This window comes from Bos taurus, chromosome 13 (assembly GCF_002263795.3).
Source record: "Bos taurus isolate L1 Dominette 01449 registration number 42190680 breed Hereford chromosome 13, ARS-UCD2.0, whole genome shotgun sequence".
Classification (NCBI taxonomy): domain Eukaryota; kingdom Metazoa; phylum Chordata; class Mammalia; order Artiodactyla; family Bovidae; genus Bos; species Bos taurus.
In genome coordinates, this window is record NC_037340.1 from 75,257,976 (window position 1) to 75,276,560 (window position 18,585).

The 18,585-nt window shown below is 49.5% G+C and overlaps 1 protein-coding gene and 1 non-coding gene across 5 annotated transcripts in view; one reads left to right on the plus strand and one right to left on the minus strand.

Annotated features, from left to right (window-relative positions):
- The window catches only part of SLC13A3 (solute carrier family 13 member 3), an 83,659-nt gene that overhangs the window by 2,758 nt on the left and 62,316 nt on the right, over positions 1–18,585 (minus strand). For all 4 annotated transcript variants that reach the window (XM_025000636.2, XM_059892631.1, XM_025000635.2 and 1 more), the window contains 6 exon segments: positions 18,297–18,392; positions 17,243–17,347; positions 15,454–15,551; positions 11,241–11,353; positions 1,405–1,566; positions 134–271 (listed from right to left, as the gene is read on the minus strand). In XM_025000636.2, coding sequence (XP_024856404.1) covers positions 134–271; positions 1,405–1,566; positions 11,241–11,353; positions 15,454–15,551; positions 17,243–17,347; positions 18,297–18,392 — 712 coding nt within the window.
- TRNAR-CCU (transfer RNA arginine (anticodon CCU)) lies at positions 4,020–4,092 on the plus strand. The gene has a single exon. It is a non-coding gene; the product is annotated as a tRNA-Arg (tRNA).

Below are 18,585 nucleotides of genomic sequence, written 5' to 3' on the forward strand. Positions count from 1 at the left end.
GTTTGCTGGTCCCACTCAGAATGACCTGTTCAGGAATTGGGGGGAGGGGAGAGTGGGAGTCCTGCCCCGGTTCCTTGCCCGCCCCTGATCCGCCCACTCCTCGGGGCCTCTGCTGGAATACGCCTGCACTCACCATATCTTTGACCAGCAAGTGTCCAGAGGCGAAGGCGATTGAGTTGGGGGGCGTTGAGACTGGGAGCATGAAGGCGTAGGAGCAGCCGACGGTGCCAGGGATCATCAAGTACAGGGGGTGCACCCGCAGACGGATGGCCTGGGCCCGGCAGTCAGGGGTGAGACCGAAACAGAGAAAGAGAGAAACCACATGCGAGGTGGAGACAGGAGGAAAGCAAGGGACACGGCGACAGATGGAGAGACGGGAAAGAGCCAGAGATGTCCGGAGAGAGATGTGCAGAGTGACAGAGAACAAGAGAAACAAGCGAGAAGGTGAATTTAAAGACACACGGACAGAAATGCAGCCAGAAATACAGACACACAGGCCGAAGGAGAGACACACAGACAAGAAGAGAACCATAGAGAGGGAGACAAGAGAGAAGGTTCCTAGGTTAGCAATGTTCCTAGGTTAGCAACGTTCCAAGGTCACGTGTGGGTTTATCAGGGAGGGCGGGCAGGGAAAATTATTCTAGAACACTGCCTCTCCAACTTGAGTGCATATCAAAGTCACCTGGAGGTCTGGTGGCCCCATCTCTCTCAGAGTTGCTGAGTCAGCATGTGTGGGGTTTGTTGCGGCGGGGGGCGGGTGGCGGGGGTGGTAGCGGCAAGAATTTGCATTTCTGACAAGATCCCAGATGATGCTGATGCTGCTGGTCCACATTTTGAGAATTTTGAAAATGTGCTGGGACCACATATTGAGAATCACATTTCTAAAACCTCATGCCCTCTGCCTGGTCCTTCTCAAACGGTCCAAACAAGTAGGTAGAGAGCAGGGATGCTGCTAAACATCCTACAATGCAGAGCTTCACATAACAGAATTCTCCGGCCCCAAATGTCCGTAGTGCTGAGAAACTCTGCTTTAAAGGGAAGCTAGAGCTTTGCCTACCGTTAGAATTCCTGGTATCCTTATCTGTCTACTCAGATTTTCTACTTCTTCTTAGTCCATATTTGGTCATTTCTGTTTTCCTAGAAAACTCTTATGTTACCACGGGTTGCTTTTCCCAAAGGAGGCCCTCTGGTGTGCTTTGAAAATATTTACTGTTTATGCATTTCTTAGAGAAAAAAAAAAGACAGTATTAAAAAAATCATGGTTCTGACACTTTTATGCATTTTGGACAAGAATGATGACAATTCTGGCCCCCGTGGAGCTCCCGGGATCAAGGAAGAGACTAGTGAACCTGTATTGGGGAGGGATGTTGCTCTCCCATCCCAGGACCGTGTAAGAACCCTTACCAGCTCCGCCAGGACGGGCAGAAAGATGATGATGGTGGCCGTGTTGCTGGCGAACTCGGTGAAGAAGGCGACCACCACGGTGATGAGCAGTACGGCCAGCACTGGGGGCACGCTCTCCAGGGGGTGCAGCTGCCCGCCGATCCATGCCGACAGCCCCGACTCCTGCAGAGGGAGGAAGCAAGAGCACCTCTTCACACCAGCCCACTGCCGCCTGCCACCCCGAGCCTGGGCCAAGTGGGAGGGGTTTAGGATTGGCTACAGCGATGACAACTACACTTTCACATACAGGTTGACTGAGGTTCAGAGAGGGTAGGTGAGCTGCCCAAGGTCACATATTCATTCAGCCTCTCTGCTTCCCGAGCTGCTGTCTACTCCATACTCCACAGGCCCAGGGCCCAAACCCCTGGATCCTTCAAATAATCCATATGGTTCCCCAATAGTTCATTTGGTTTGGGTAGCCCTAATTTGAGTGGGAGAGGGGCACTGGAACCTCCATGTTAAATCTTCTCATTCCTCCAATGATAGCTATCACTTCCAAAAATATTAACGTATTTATACAAAATATTCATTATTAATTTTTATAATTATGTATCAGTACATATTAAATATATAATATATATAATATATATATCATATATAATAGAAAACATGCATTAGCTAGAGGTCAAATACAACACAATGAATGTGTGAGCACTCAGTTGCTAAGTCATGTCTGACTCTTTGCAACCCCAGACTGTAGCCCACCAGGCTCCTCTGTCCATGGGATTCTCCAGGCAAGAAAACCAGAGTGGATTGCCATTTCCTTCTCCAGGGGATCTCCCCAACTCAGGGACTGAACCCATGTCTCCTGCACTGCAGGCACATTCTTTACCACCAAGCCACCAGGGAAGCCCAGCACAATGAATAAGATTACCACCAATAAAGATATTTATGATGATTATTACAATGATGGTACACAAACACTGCCATTATTATTTGTATCATTATTCATTAGATAAGAATCACCAACCTTTCGGCAAAGTAAACACTTCCTTCGCGTGTTACAGAGAAGGAATCCTAACTTGGCGAAGTTTTTGTGACTTGCTCAGTGTCCCCCAAATACTGGCTAAGATGTGTTTTGCACTCAGGGCCACGGAGTCAGTATACTAACATTCTCCTGCAAAGCGCCCTGTCACCACGTACTCTCCAGTGGACACACCAGACTGTCACTGCACCTTTTAATGAAGGGCAGTGCCCAGAGCTGACCACAGCTCTCCAGGGCAGTAAAGACAAGGTCGATGTCCTCTCTCTGACTCCAGACTCCACCTGCCATCAGTGCTGCAGAATTATCTCCAAGCTCTCTCTCTCTGCCGACTTCCCCAGGAATTACTCTACTTGCGGGTATTTCATAATGACACTCTCCCGCTTCTGCCCTCCAGGCTTCAAATGTATCCTTAATAACCCAGAATCCAATGCACCTTCGTTAAGACCCCGAAGCGGGAAAACGGATGAAAAATTGTGCTCGATGCTGCCCCCTGGTGGTGCCACGCGGCAATATAGCAATAAGGCTACAGGGGCGCCACCTGTAGGTCGTTTTGTTGACAAAGATAAAGCAGTTGTAGGCTTATTAGCGGATCAAGGCCGGGGTTGGGCTAGACCCCGAACACTTAGCCAAGTGTACGTCTACCACATCCCGTTTATCAGTGCAATATCTTTTGGTACTAACACACTTCGGTTTATCAGGGAACAGGTATGCATTTCTTTTCTGTTGAATAGAAAATTTGCTGTTTATCCAAAACTAAGGTTTCATCGTGGATTCTAGAATATAGTATACTGTTTTGACACAAATAAAATAAATTATTTTATTTGTCCCTACACCATGACTTAAAAGTTACCTTCAGGGAATGAATAATAAATGCTTAAAGATAATTCCCTAGAAGAGACCTTATAAAAAGTAAGGTTCTTCTTTCACATCCGCACTGTTTGATAACCTAGAAATTATAGTGTATGGCAGAGTCCAGACCCCGGACCCTCCTCTGGCGCAGGGAACCCTGCAGGGAAAAATGGGGCCACTAGTTTTTCTCAGAGGCCACGGCTCTGGCAAAGAGACCGACGGCAGTGTGTGTAATTAAATGGAGAAGGGCTGGAGAGAGGGAATATTAATGACTTGGATGAATGAGGAGCCAAGAGCTTCCCTGTAGCCGGGCCTCTGGGTGCCAGGCTTCCAGCCAGCCTCCCCACGGCCACTCAGGGCCTTGGCTCGGTTTCCGTAGCCGAAGGGCGGTCTGGCCGCTTCAAGAGAGAGGAGACCCCCCCGGCCCCTGACCAGGGGCTCTCGAGGGGACTCAAGGGGCTTCACCTGCTCTTTCCTGTTCCCTTAGGAATCGGAAGCTCTGTTTCCATGGAAACACACAGCCACAGGTTTTCCCAGGGACTCCAGGACCAGCAACTTGCAAGGGCAGAGGCGGTATGCCCAGGAGGTGAGGAGAAAGGGCTCTGGAATCAGATTAGGCTTGTTCCCCCACCTTCATCCATTCTGCTGTGTCTTCCTTGGCAAGTAACTAAACCTCTCCGTGCCTCAGGTCCTTATCTGTAAACTGAGATGCGATAGTGCTTGTCCTCGGGGTTACAGACCCACCCGGCTAGTTCAGCTGGTAGAGCGTGGGACTCCTGATCCCAGCATTGTGGGTTCGAGCCCCACGTTGGGCAGCTGTTCTTCAACATTTGGGCTTCTCTTGTGGCTCAGTTGGTAAAGAATCCACCTTCAATGCAGGAGACCTGGGTTTGATTCCTGGGTTGGGAAAGATCCCCTGGAGAAGGGAAAGGCTACCCACTCCGGTATTCTGGCCTGGAGAATTCCAGGAACTGTACAGTCCATGGGGTCACAAAGATTCGGACACGACTGGACAACTTTCACTTTAGGGGTTATGGTTGGGAGAAAAGGAACTAATCTCTAAAGCTCTTATAAAAATGCTTGGGTACCAGGTAAGTGCCCCAAACCTGCCATTGCCTATTAGTGGCATCAAGTCACGAGATATCAGCAGTGATGGGACACTCAAGAAACTGCCTTGAGTAGTGGTTGTCAAACTGTTCCTTATAGCCCCCAGGGGTGCCAAGAGGTGCCTGAGGCCACTGGTGCAGCATGAGAGGGGAAGACAGAGCTGGCAGGACGGTGACCCCTCTTTCTCCTCCTTTCTCGCTTCTATGAGGTCCTTTCTTCCTGATTTCGCTGATATACAGAAGGATGTTATGGTAGAAATGAAATGTTTCAGGTTGAAGTCTCTATAGAAAACCCTTGAAAAATCTCTTTAAAGGCCTCATAATGTCAGACTTTATTTTTCTGGGCTCCAAAATCACTACAGATGGTGACTGCAGCCATGAAATTAAAAGATGCTTACTCCTTGGAAGGAAAGTTATGACCAACCTAGATAGCATATTCAAAAGCAGAGACATTACTTTGCCAACAAAGGTTCGTCTAGTCAAGGCTATGGTTTTTCCTGTGGTCATGTATGGATGTGAGAGTTGGACTGTGAAGAAGGCTGAGCACCGAAGAATTGATGCTTTTGAACTGTGGTGTTGGAGAAGACTCTTGAGAGTCCCTTGCACTGCAAGGAGATCCAACCAGTCCATTCTGAAGGAGATCAGCCCTGGGATTTCTTTGGAAGGACTGATGCTAAAGCTGAAACTCCAATACTTTGGCCACCTCATGCGAAGAGTTGACTCATTGGAAAAGACTCTGATGCTGGGAGGGATTGGGGGCAGGAGGAGAAGGGGATGACAGAGGATGAGATGGTTGGATGGCATCACTGACTCGATGGACGTGAGTCTGAGTGAACTCCGGGAGTTGGTGAGGGACAGGGAGGCCTGGCGTGCTGCGATTCATGGGGTCGCAAAGAGTCAGACACGACTGAGCGACTGATCTGATCTGATCTGATCTGAAAGACAGTAGGCTCAGCCGTGTGTGCACAACTCGAAGTAAGAATTCTTAGGTAGGGACTTCCCTGCTGGTCCTGCGGTTAAGATGCAACTAAAGACCCTTTATGCCACAACCAAAATCCAGTGCGGCCAAATTAAATAAATAAGTAAAGTAATAAATATTTTACAAAAAACTGATACTAAAAAAAATAGAATTCTTAAGTGGAGAGAGCCAGTGAACTTGATTAGAGGAAAAGAAGAAAAGACTGCATGCACATGCATGAGCATTCAAACCATTGTACTGCTTACAAGCTGTGTGGCACTGGGCAAGGAAATGGACATCTCTGCTCCTTGCTTTCTTCAAAGTACAGGTAAAAACAATTCCTGTATATAATAAGTACCAAACAGGGCTTACTATTACTTATTTAATTTAACAAACACTTAATACAGTGCTGATTCTATGCTGAGAAGTCGCCTCAGTACTTTGCTAACATTAACTTATTAATCCTCAGGACAATTCCACGAAGGAGTGGTGATGTGGGTGCGTGTGCCCCCAATTGTTTGTGACCCCATGGACTGTAGCCCGCCAGCCTCTTCTGTCCATGGGATTCTCTAGGCAAGAATACTGGAGTGGGTTGCCATGCCCTTCTCCAGGAACAAACCTGTGTCTTCTGCATCTCCTACATTGGTAGGCAGAGTCTTTACCACTGTGCCACCTGGCAGGAATGAAGTGGTACAGTTATCCATATTTTATGGTTGATGAAACCGAGGCACAACGAGGTTGTAATATGCTCAAATAAGTGAAATGAGTTTGGAATTTTGCGCTCAGAATCTGGCTCTTACTTCATAATGCTACCTCTCCAATAAAATGATAAGAACAGTAAGAACAGCAATAATAACAACTCTCCAGCAGAAAATGAGGGATTCAGGAGAATACACATGCTTCTACTTGCCTATAGGGTCTAACTCAGCAGTGGCCACAGGACTGGAAAAGGTCAGTTTTCATTCCAATCCCAAAGAAAGGCAATGCCAAAGAATGCTCAAACTACCACACAATTGCACTCATCTCACATGCTAGTAAAGTGATGCTTAAAATTTTCTAAGCCAGGCTTCAGCAATATGTGAACCGTGAACTTCCAGATGTTCAAGCTGGTTTTAGAAAAGGCAGAGGAACCAGAAATCAAATTGCCAACATCCGCTGGATCATGGAAAAAGCAAGAGAATTCCAGGAAAACATCTACTTCTGCTTTATTGACTGTGCCAAAGCCTTTGACTGTGTGGATCACAATAAACTGTGGAAAATTCTGAAAGAGATGGGAATACCAGACCACCTGACCTGCCTCTTGAGAAACCTGTATGCAGGTCAGGAAGCAACAGTTAGAACTGGACATGGAACAACAGACTGGTTCCAAATAGGAAAAGGAGTACATCAAGGCTGTATATTGTCACCCTGCTTATTTAATTTATATGCAGAGTACATCATGAGAAACGCTGGGCTGGAGGAAGCACAAGCTGGAATCAAGATTGCCAGGAGAAATATCAATAACCTCAGATATGCAGATGACACCACCCTTATGGCAGAAAGTGAAGAAGAACTAAAGAGCCTCTTGATGAAAGTGAAAGAGGAGAGTGAAAAAATTGGCTTAAAGCTCAACATTCAGAAAACTAAGATCATGGCATCCGGTCCCATCACTTCATGGGAAATAGATGGGGAAACAGTGGAAACAGTGTCAAACTTTATTTTTCTGGGCTCCAAAATCACTGCAGATGGTGATTGCAGCCATGAAATTAGAAGATGCTTACTCCTTGGAAGGAAAGTTATGACCAACCTAGACAGCATATTAAAAAGCAGAGACATTACTTTGCCAACAAAGGTCCGTCTAGTCAAGGCTATGGTTTTTCCAGTGGTCATGTATGGATGTGAGAGTTGGACTGTAAAGAAAGCTGAGCGCAGAAGAGTTGATGCTTTTGAACTGTGGTGTTGGAGAAGACTCTTGAGAGTCCCTTGGACTTCAGGGAGATCCAACTAGTCCATCCTAAAGGAGATCAGTCCTGTGTGTTCATTGGAAGGACTGATGTTGAAGCTGAAACTCCAATACTTTGGCCACCTGATGAGAAGAGCTGACTCATTTGAAAAGACCCTGATGCTGGGAAAGATTGAGGGCAGGAGGAGAAGGGGACGACAGAGTGAGATGGTTGGATGGCATCACCGACACAATGGACATGGGTTTGGGTGGACTCCGGGAGTTGGTGATGGACAGGAAGGCCTGGTATGTTGCGGTTCATGGGGTCGCAAAAAGTTGGACACGACTGAGCGACTGAACTGAACTGATAGGGTCCGTTCCACCCTGATTTAATATCAACTTGTATCACCTGAATATATGTGTAGATTGTTGTGGATAGAGATTAAATGAGATATGCATGAAGGTGCCAGAATTAGACCAATTTTTAATTCATGAGACAGTAAAACTATAACAACAATAAAAGTGGCGAGCCCTCTGCATTAGCCGCCATCCATCATGTCATCAGTCCTCAGAACATCCCATTTACAGGTCATGTCCAACAAATACTTACTGAGAGAGCATGTTAAGTACCAGGACTTTTCTAGATGCCTAGAAGAGCAATGAAGAAGACAGATATGGTCCTTGCCCTCATGGAGCTTACATTCTAGTGAGAGAGACACCAATAAACAAATGAACAGGGTTTCCTGTGGGGGGTGGGGGCGGGTTGTTGTTTGCTGTTTAGTTGCTAAGTCGTGTCCGACTCTTTTGTGACCCCCGTAAACTGTAGTTTGCCAGGCTCCACTGTCAGTGGGATTTCCCAGGCGAGAATCCTGGAGTAGGTTGCCATTTCCTTCTCCAGGGTGGGGGGTGGTCTTCCCAACCCAGGGATTGAACCTGCACCTCCTGCATTGGCAGCCAGATCGTTTACCACTGAGCCACCAGGGAAGTCCACAACCTGAGGAGTAGATATGGCTACAGGAGGTAATCAGGGTGATAAGAGAGAGAGATGGGGGCTGTGTGTGGAGGGGAGGCTACCTTAGATATGGTGCCAGAGAGGGTTTCTCTGAGGATGTGACCTTGAAGCCGAGACCTGAGGGTAAGGACTCAGAGATCTCAGGGAGGAGCATTCGGCAGAGAGGAAGCAGGTGCAAAGGTCCTGGGGTGCAAATGAGTTTAGTGTGGCTGAGGAGCAGGCCAGTGGGGCTGGAGAGGAGCCCTGAGGGGACAGAGATAAGAGCTGATGTTGGGGTGATGGGTGGGGGCTGTTCTCTGGAGGTCCAGGCAAACCTTCAGACTAGAGTCTAACTACATGGGGGAGGCATGGACAGCTTTGCAGCAGGAGGAGACTGGTGAGAGCATCAGGCAGGTTTAAGCAAGTTACCCAAGCTCAGCGCAAGCACTGGGGTCTGCTTCCAGCCCCTGAGAACCAGCAGGTGGGTATCTACACATCCAGGCTCCCTGTGGGCCCAGTCCGAGGGCCTCTAAGCCCCGGGAGGCCTGGCAGCAACCTGGCGAGGGCATTAGGCTGGGGCTGGGAAATAGGACGTGCCATGAGCACTCTGGTCCCTCCTGGGACAGGCCGCCTGGGGAGGGGATGGTGTGAGCAGGGGTTGGGGGAGGGGGCCACCGTCACACAAAGTCTTTATTGCACAGAAACCCCGGCCGGCTGCCCAAGGCTGGGCCGGGAGCCAGACTGGCCTCCTCAGCATGCTCAGCGGTCCTGCAGCCCAGCCCCCACTGCAAGCCGGGCTTTGTCCACCACTCTGACCGCATAGAAGCCTCTGGGGTGTAGGTCAGGCTCAGGGTGAGGCAAGGGCCATGTCCTCTCATTAAATGGCACCATTTCCACCGAGTTGCTCATGGCAAGAACCTCCACTTTTCCAACCCACTTAGTAACTGTAACAACTCTATGCGATGGGCACTATTACTGTGCCCATTTTACAGATTAGGAAATGGAGGCACACAGCTCAGAGGTGGAGGACTGACTCCAACCCAGATGGTCTGGGTCCACTGCCCATGCTTTCCACCTTTGCCCTGCACAGCCTCCTAATTTACCTGGCTAACATGCCACTTCCTACTGGAAGCCTTCCCTGATATGTCCCAAGCAAGAGGCAGTAGTGAGAGGAGTCCGACAAGTTCAAATCCCAGCTCTGCCCGCTGTGTTCCCTCATGCTCTGGAGCCTGTGTGCCACATTTAGAGAATTGGTGTGCTGCCACGGAAGATCCTGTGTGACACAGCTAAGACTGGTGGCTCTGATGGTAAAGCGTCTGCCTGCAATGCAGGAGACCTAAGTTTGATCCCTGGGTTGGGAATATCCCCTGGAGAAGGAAATAGCAACCCACTCCAGTACCTCGCCTAGAAAATCCAATGGGCAGAGGAGCCTGGTAGGCTACAGTCCATGTGGTCGCAAAGAGTCAAACACGACTCAATGGCTTAAAAAAGACCCAACACAGCCAAATAAAAATAAATAAATAATATTTTTAAAATCCTGAATTTTAAAAAGTAAGCAATCTGAGAAGTAATTTCAGCTTCTTTTACCTTAATTTCGGATTGACCCTTAACCAGCTGTGGTTTTGAAATCTGGGGGTAGGGTGGGGCCCAGCTTCATGAGCTATGGGTTCAAATACCACTCTGCCAGCTTTTGGCTGCACAAATATTGGCAACTTATTCAGCCTTGAGTTGCCCTGTTTCATCTTTGAAAGGAGGATGACCACACATCTACTTCAGTGGTGCCTTTGAAGATTAGCAGAGTCAATATTTGCATAGCGCTTCCCGTGGTGCCTGGCACTTGGGAAGTTCTCAAGAATGAGTGTTAGGAGGCTGGACTTTGAAATCAGATGGACTGGAGTTCAAACCTCACCGCCTAAGCAGAGGGCAACTGCATGACATTAAGAGAGCTGCTTAATTTTTCCAGGCCTCAGTTTTCCTACCTGTAAAATGGGGATAAAAATATTCTCTAGCCCTGAGGGTCAGTGTGGAGACTTCATGAGCTAATAGGTTACTACATGTTGGACATTGAGGCTGCACTTCCACTGAGCAGGTCTGGCTGTGCTGAGAACATGTGCCTCCCAAAATTCTTCTCTGTCAGTGCCTCGCTCACCTCAGTCTAGTCCTGGCTCTGCCTCTGTGCTCACAGAGCCCTTTCAGTTCAGTTCAGTTCAGTCGCTCATTCGTGTCTGACTCTTTGCAACCCCATGAACCGCACACCAGGCACACCAGGCCTCCCTGTCCATCACCAACTCCTGGAGTTTACCCAAACTCATGTCCATCGAGTCGGTGATGCCATCCAGCCATCTCATCCTCTGTCGTCCCCTTCTCCTCCTGCCCCCAATCCCTCCCAGCATCAGGGTCTTTTCCAGTGAGTCAACTCTTCGCATGAGGGGGCCAAAGTATTGGAGTTTCACACAGCCCTTTAGAACCACATTAATAGTAACACCACGTAGTTAATATTCATAATATCTGGGCCCTAGAGCCAAACTACCTGGCCTCTAATCCTGAGGACATAGCTGTGTGGCCTTAGGCAAATTACTTTACCTCTCTGTGCCTCAGTTTGCAAATCTACAGAATGGGATAATGGGGGCATCTACCTCATAGGCTTGCTGGGAGGTTTAAACACACTAACATGCGTACAGCACGTTGAACAGTGCCTGTGGAGGGTCAGCCTGCTAGGGTGAGTCCTCTGTTCGCACAGGCCCCTCGGGTCATGATATTAGTGTTAGCAGTTCTGGCACAACACTCAATGCCAGCTCCTCGAGGTCCCACACTGTACCATTTTCCTCTCTCTCTGGGCAGCACCAGGCACGGCACGGAGCTGTGATCACCCCCACATGGGAGATGGGGCGGCTGTGTGGCTGGTGGGGCTTGCTCAGCCCCACGCTTGCAGCTGCCCCAGGATGGGCGCTCACCTCCCCGAGCTGCCTGCTGCCTGCCCCTCTTACCTCGCAGCCTTTGGCCATGGCAAAGCCCCCTCCCAGGAGAAGGATGATGTTCCAGGGCACTGTGTCCTGAGCCCTCTTCCACGTCAGCAAGGGCACTGTCTCTGTGTTGGGAGCTGGGCGGAGAGAAGACACTCAGCTTGGCAGGGGATACCCAGCTCCTCCCACTACCCCCTACCCCGGGCAGGGAAGGGACCCGACACATTCTCAGGACCCTCAACCGGAGGAGGGAACATCAGCCCCTGGAGCCCCATCTCCGTGGGGACACACAGGGGTCTCCCGGAAGCCACAATCTGGCTTCAGCATCCCATTTAGGAGTTTCAGGGGAAAAAGACACAAACATCATGACGGAGCATTTGCTGTACTCAGAATCTTCTGAAATTGCACAATTCACATGCAGAGCATCCTTTCAGTTCCTAAAAGCCCTTCTGGGTAAGTGTTACTTTCACCCTCGTTTACACGAGAAAAGGTCCTCTTTTGTAACTGAACGTGTTCAGAAAAAAAGAGGAAGCAAATTCAGGAGAGTAGAAACCGAGGGAATGTCTGGTCCGTGGAATCATGAGGCAAATTGTATTTCTTCAAAAGCAGGGATGTCTGCAGTGGATAGAACAAGGGGCTGGCTAACGTCTGCTGTAAAGGGCTGGAGAGGTACTAATTCAGGCTCTGCAGGTCTCTGTTGTGGTCAGGCTGCCATGGAAGCATGGAAGCAGCCACAGAGACGGCAGACACACGTGGACGGGGCAGCGTTTCCACGAAATTCTATTTTCAAAGCGGGGGGCAGCCGGATTTGGCTCACGGGTGGTAGTTTGTCATCCCTGCACTGAGAGCATCCTCCTGGACCTTGGTTTGCTGTGGGTCCCTGGAACATGACCTTGCCTCTCAGAGCCCCCATATCCTCAGCTGACCCCTGACACGATAATGGAAGCTGGTAGGTCCTTGTGGGCACTGATGAGGCAGTGATGGAGCTGTGGATGGAGGGACATTTCGGTTCAGTTCACAGCTGCCTGGCACCTGGAAGTCACTCCATAAACACTTGTCAGATGATATATACAACACACGGAGCCCAGTGCCTGGCACCGAGTAAGCTCCCTGGAACTGGGCCTTCTCACTGCAGGCTGCCAGCAGCCTCCCTGGAGGAGGATGGGTCTGACCCATTCAAGGTTCCCCCGCTGCCAGGACAGTCCCTGGTTAAACACTCTTTGATATTTTTGTTTCCCCTTTTTGGTGTTTTTCAAAATTTTATAGCATGGTTATCTAAAACAAAAGTTTCTAACTGGATAATAAAGACAATCCAAAGCCCCTTACTTAATACTTAACAAAGCCCCTCTACTAAACAGTCCCTGGGGTCATAAAGAGTCGGACATGACTGAAGCGAGTTAGCACGCACAAGATGCACGCAGCCCATGGGTGTATACATGTGGTTCTGATGTCACACACTGCCATCGGATTCGTGGGCCAAACCCAAGTGTGAGGAAGACATCAGGTAGCCCAGCCCTTGGCCTTTAGGTGATAAAATAGTATTTCACTAAAGAGGCACCCAAGGTCTGAAAAAGTGACCCACCGGTGAAGTCAGTTAATGTCAGCTGTTACTGGCTTTATTATCTTCCCACGCTTGGCACTATTTCTTATAAATGCAGCCTCTGACTGAATTTCTCACTTCTGGCTCTACATTATACTCTGCCATCTAGAGCAGGAGCTGAAGGCATAGACTTTGAGGTTGAACTAGAATTCAGTCCTGGTTCTGCCATTCAGCTGTGTGACTTGAGCCAAGTGCCCCTACCTCTCTGAGCTTCAAAGTTCTCATCTGCCAAAGGGAGCAATAGCACCCCTCTGAAGACCAATTCCGACAGTGACCCGTGGGCTTTGAGGCTGCACACCTGCAGCGGTGTGTGCCACGGGCTCAGCACGGGGTGTGGCCCGGAGCGAGTCCTTGGTCATTTCATTAGCAAGTGTATACTGGGGACCTACCCTAGGCCCTGAGGATATGGAAGTGGCCAAAACAGGAAAAAAAAAACAAAAACAAAAAACCAACCCTCCTGTTGGAAAGCTTACATCCCAGTAAGTAAGGCAGGTGATAAATCAATAAATGTATCATGTTGGGAAATTTTATGTGCTATGGAAAAAAAAAAGAAAATATAGGAAAGAGACTGAGAGTGCAAAGGAGGAGCGCTTTTCTAGATGGTGTAGTCAGAGAAGGCTTCTCTGGAGAGGTGACCTCAGGACAGAGGCTGAAGAGAATGATGGAGTGAGCCATTCGGATGTCTGGGGGAAGAGCTTGTTGGGCAGAGAGGAAGTGGAAGCGATCATCATCACCCACATCACGGGCATCCTCTTTCTCCACGTCAACAGTGTCATCCACAGCAGCCTCCTCCTCGCCTTCCTCCCCCTCTTCATCATCACCCGTGTCGCCATCACCAGCCACAAGCACAGCGCACAGCACCCAGGAGGCAGAGCCTCAGTGCTTGGGCAGCGATCATAAAGGCCACAAGCACAGCGCACAACACCCAGGAGGCAGAGCCTCAGTGCTTGGGCAGCGATCATAAAGGGAGCTGCAAGTACCACTCAGACCCACAGGGGAGTGGGAGACAGTGGGTAAGATGAGGAAAGTCAAGTTTGGCTCGGATGTCTGGGGTCTACCTCCCGTCTCTTTTTAACTGGCGGTGTGACCTTGATCAGGTCACTTTCTCTCCATGAGCACTGACGGACCACTCTCTAAGGCTGCGTGGAAGACATGGGTGTTGAGTACTGGAGTCAATGCTTTAGGAGAGTAGCAGAAAGTGTGTGGGACTTGATGCTTCGAGGGACAGAAACCGGGGTCAGGAAGTAGGAGGAGCAGTGGGAGTAGGTACTGTGCAGAAGTGGGTGTTCTGAGGGGGACCACTCTACCAGGGAACAGAAACTAGAATTAGGAAGGAACGCTAATGAAGAGGAAGTTACAGATGCCAAAGCTCAGAAACAGGAGAAACTCTGAAAAAAAAAAAAAGTTTAAAAAAGTGTTAGACAATCAGTCGTGTCCAACTCTTTGGGACCCCATGGACTGTAGCCCGCCAGGCTCCTCTGTCCATGGAATTCTCCAGGCAAGAATACTGGAGTGGGTTGCCATCCCCTTTTCCAGGGGATCTTCCTAACCCAGGGATCGAACCTGGGTCTCCTGAACTGTAGGCGGATTCTTTACCATCTGAGCTACCAAGAAAGTCTGAACAGATCAACAAATGATAAAGGGAGTGGATGGTGAGGAAAGCCAGTTGGAAGTAAGACAGAGAAGCAGGGAGGAAGAGAACAACTGAATCCCGTTCAGTGGCAGAGCCTCAAAGCCCACAGTCTAAGCCACCTGACCCCAGGCTTGGGGTCCACACACGCAAACCTTCACTCCTCCTGGAAACGGGAGCTGCCGCTGGAATATGCTTTTCTTCCCCCAGCAATAGAAGACGGTTAGATCACAACCCCTATGTCCTGACCTCTGGCCCAGAACTCATCCCACAGCCTCAGAGGGTGACGGGCCAGCCATGGCCTCTGTCACCGGCAGCAGATGTTGGCACCTTCTTCTGCAGACACCAGCTGAAATCCCAGTGGGGTCATAATCTGGAGATCTGAAGGCCAGCCCACAGACACTTTGGTTTGGGTGCTCAGTGATTTCCTGAGGCTGAAATTGAACGCCTGGGTCTAGGTTTGCCGCAGTCCCCCTACTTCCTATCCATTTAGAACCCAGCAGGAGATTTCCATCTCTGGCTCCTTAGGCTCTTGCTTTGGGCCCAGAGTTTTTCTGGGCAGAGCCGAGGCTATTGTAGAGGCACTCACACAACTAAAGAAAATAAATGTCCATGAATTTCTTCTTCAAGAAATAAAGATTTTATTTGTGGACACTGAAATTTGAATTTCATGTCATGTTCACGAGTCAGAAATATATATATATATATATTTATTTATTCTTTTCAACCATTTAAAAAATGTGAAAGCCATTATTCTGAGTTCAGGGACTGTACAGAAATAGCCAGCCAGCTGGGTTTGACCCAGAGACTCTAATTGCTAACCTTTGCCCTGGACTGTCACTTCTGGCAGCTGTGTACCCAGACGTGGTAAAAGCTCAGACAGGGAGAGGGAAGCAGCAGGATCCTGTGGTTTGTACAATGGGGCTGTCAGTCTCAGGAGGGCCCCGCCTTCAGGCCACTGATCACCAGGCTCCAGACCACCGATGCCCCGGCCTTGCCCGCCTTACCTTTAAAGTCAAACCACCACTTGAGGGACGGCTTTTGTGACGGGAAGAAGAACAAGATGGTGACAACCGACACGCCGGTGACAGCATCAGAAATGAACCTACAAGGACAAGGCCCCAAAGCATGAGACCCCGGCATGTCAGCAGGCCAAGGTTTGGCAGCTTTGCAAATGAGGATTTGTGGAAGGGAATTAGGCCCTCTGGGAAGGGGACGTTGTTGGAGGCCAACGATTGTGTTCTGCACTGTGCTTGGCAGGGACGCGAACCGCCCGTGGATGCGAAAGCTCTTTATCCACAGCTCCCTGGGGCGTTTAGACTTGGCTGGAGCCAAACAATGTTTATCCTCCCACTTCAAGGACCCTAGGAAGAGGGATTTGACCAAGGAGGGGAGAATCTGAGAGCCGCAGAAGGCTGGAGTCTGTGGAACCCCTACGCATCACTATAACCGGGGCTCCTGTGAAGCCCTGAGTGTATTTGTTCAGCTCCTGTTTGCACTCCTCCTGGGGTGGGCAGCTTAGCACACAAAGATGCAACCCAGAGATGCAGCTCACACCAGCAGAGCCCAGATGGAGCCCACCTCACAGCCCCTTGAGACCTCCCTGCCACCTTCCAAGAATCCACAACGTGTCCTGTGGGGATATCAAGCCCACCAAAGTCTCAGAGACAGTCCTCAGGGGCAGGTATCTTCCCTTTCAGATAAGGAATCTGAGTCTCAGAGAACAGCAGCAACTTGCTCAGGGCCAGACCATGGTCTGTAGAAGAGATGATTTTGAACTCAGCTATTTCTGGCTCTGAGTTCAATAAAGCACAGAGCCAAATGCCAACAAAGACGCTTTCAGCCCACACATTTGGGAAGAAGAGTATTCAAATGGCCAAGAAACTGGGAAAGATGGTCAGTATCAATGTAATAGAGAAACACAGATGAAAACACGCGCTAATAGACAAGTAAACCGTGAAAAGGGTGACAATATCTAATGGGGATGTTGAGAAACACAGGCTGTTGGTGGGAAAATAAACTTTCTGAAGGGGGAGCTGGCAGTACGTTTCAAAACTTTACGTGTGAATACCCCTTGATCCAGTTGTTGTACGTCTAGGAATTTATCTTCAGGGAATAACTAGGCTCTTGTACACAGATTATGTACTGGGATGTTCATTACTGATAAGAACAAAAAAAAGAATGGGGGATTTTTAGTAGGGACATGTTTAAATAAATTGTGTATTATCATATGTATAATGAAGTACTCCTTGCTTATTTAAAAAAAAGATAAAAAATAACATCAACTGTTATGTTTGATATGGAAATACAACAGATACCTTGTAAACTAAAAAAAAAAAAAAAAAGGCAAGTTTTTGGGACTTCCCTGGTGGTCCAGTGGTTAAGAATCACCTGCAGGGGACACGTGTTCCATCCCAGTCCAGAAATATCCTACATGCCGCGGGGCAACTGAGCATCCAATAGGTGCTCAATAAAAGTTGATTGATTGACTGAATAATAGAATGAATGAATGAACCACGTGCTCAGGGTTGCACACTTTGTAGTGGGGGGACTGGCATTCGAACCCAGTTTTGTCTGATTCCAAAGGCAGAGCTCTTACCACACGAGAACCCAGATATTTTATCACCCAAACCTAAGCTCTTTTGAGAGCAAAAGAAGGAACTGGTAACAACCACACAGGACGAGAGGCGGAAACCTAGCCTAGCTCTCCCCAGCGGCACTGCCTGCTTAGCTCCGGGCGGCCCAGCCCCGAGGCTCCCCTGTTGGACTCCATCCCACAGGTCCCCAGAGTCTCACCCAGGGGTGAAGAGGCTGGCCCAGCCAGGGATGAACTTCGGGTCCCGGGAGAAGAGGAGGATGGCAAACACGCAGAAAAGGATGAACACGGCCTGTTCGGCAAACCTGCGACACAGAGATGAGAACACCAAGGTGACCCTGGGCTTTGGCCTGACAGCAGCAAGGGAAGGCCTGGGGCAGGGGCCCACTGGGTGTGGTGGGTGTGAGTGGGCCCAGGCCCTGCCTCTGAGAGCCAGAAGTAGTAGTTCGGTGCCTCGGCAGTCCCGAGAGTGAGGGCGGGGGGTGCCGGGTGTCACTGGTTCCTTTCCTGGGGCTTCCATGTTCCCCCAGCATCCTTCCTGAGCATCAGGCCTGCCTCCCTGCAAACACTTCATATCATTCCCAGGGTCCTAGGGACAATCCAGAGGGAGAAAGAAAGCGAGACACAGACAGAGTCAGAAAAACAGAGAGAAAAGCAACTGACGGGAACAGAGAGGTAGGCGAAAGAGAGGAACAGTCAGATATCCAGAATGGGGCAGCTACGCAGAGCGACAAACATGGAGAGAGGGGCAGACAGAGGCAAAAGAGAAACCCCCCACATGTTGGGGTAAATATCTACCCAATGTGCCCATTTCACAGATCAGGAAGCAGGGCCCAGAGAGGGTTAATGCTTTGCCCAAGGCCACACGGGAAGTTAGTAGCAGAGTCAGACCTTGTGTGTGGGCCTGCTGACTCCTGGTTATTTTCACTTTAACATGCACTGAACGAGGTCCTGGGAGCCACCGAGGCAGGGCCAGGTATCCCATGAACAAGGAGGGAAAGTGGGCAATAGGCAGGAAGGTGACACGTCCCCACTCCATGTGCAGCCTGAGGGGTTTGCTGGTCCTCAGGGTATCGACCCCAGTGCCAGGGCAAGAGGCTGACTGTGTTAGTCATCTCCCTACCTTCCATCTCCAGGCTCCCAGGCTTTTGGTCCTGAAATTCCCTCTGGACTCAGTCCCCGAGAGGTAGCTCTCCTGAAAGTCTAGTGCCCAGTTCTCTTCCCACCCCAAGCAAGGATCCCTGCACCACGTACTTGATGGGCCCCAGGCTCTGGAATTCCTCCCGAATCGTGTCTCGAGCCCTCTTTTCTGCATCAGTTCTGAGCTCAGATTTCTTCTTCCTCCAGCCCCTGAAACAGAAAACGGGGAAGTTAGGAGTGGCCATTGCAGTCTAAAACACTTCAGCGACCCCCCTCCATCTAGTTAGGCCCCTTTGCCTCTGTTTTGGAGACTCTGTGACAGCCTGCTGGGTGGTCACCCTGCCTCCTTCTTCCCTTTCTAAAATCTGTCCTGCCCACATATAGCCTGGATGGTCTTTAAAAA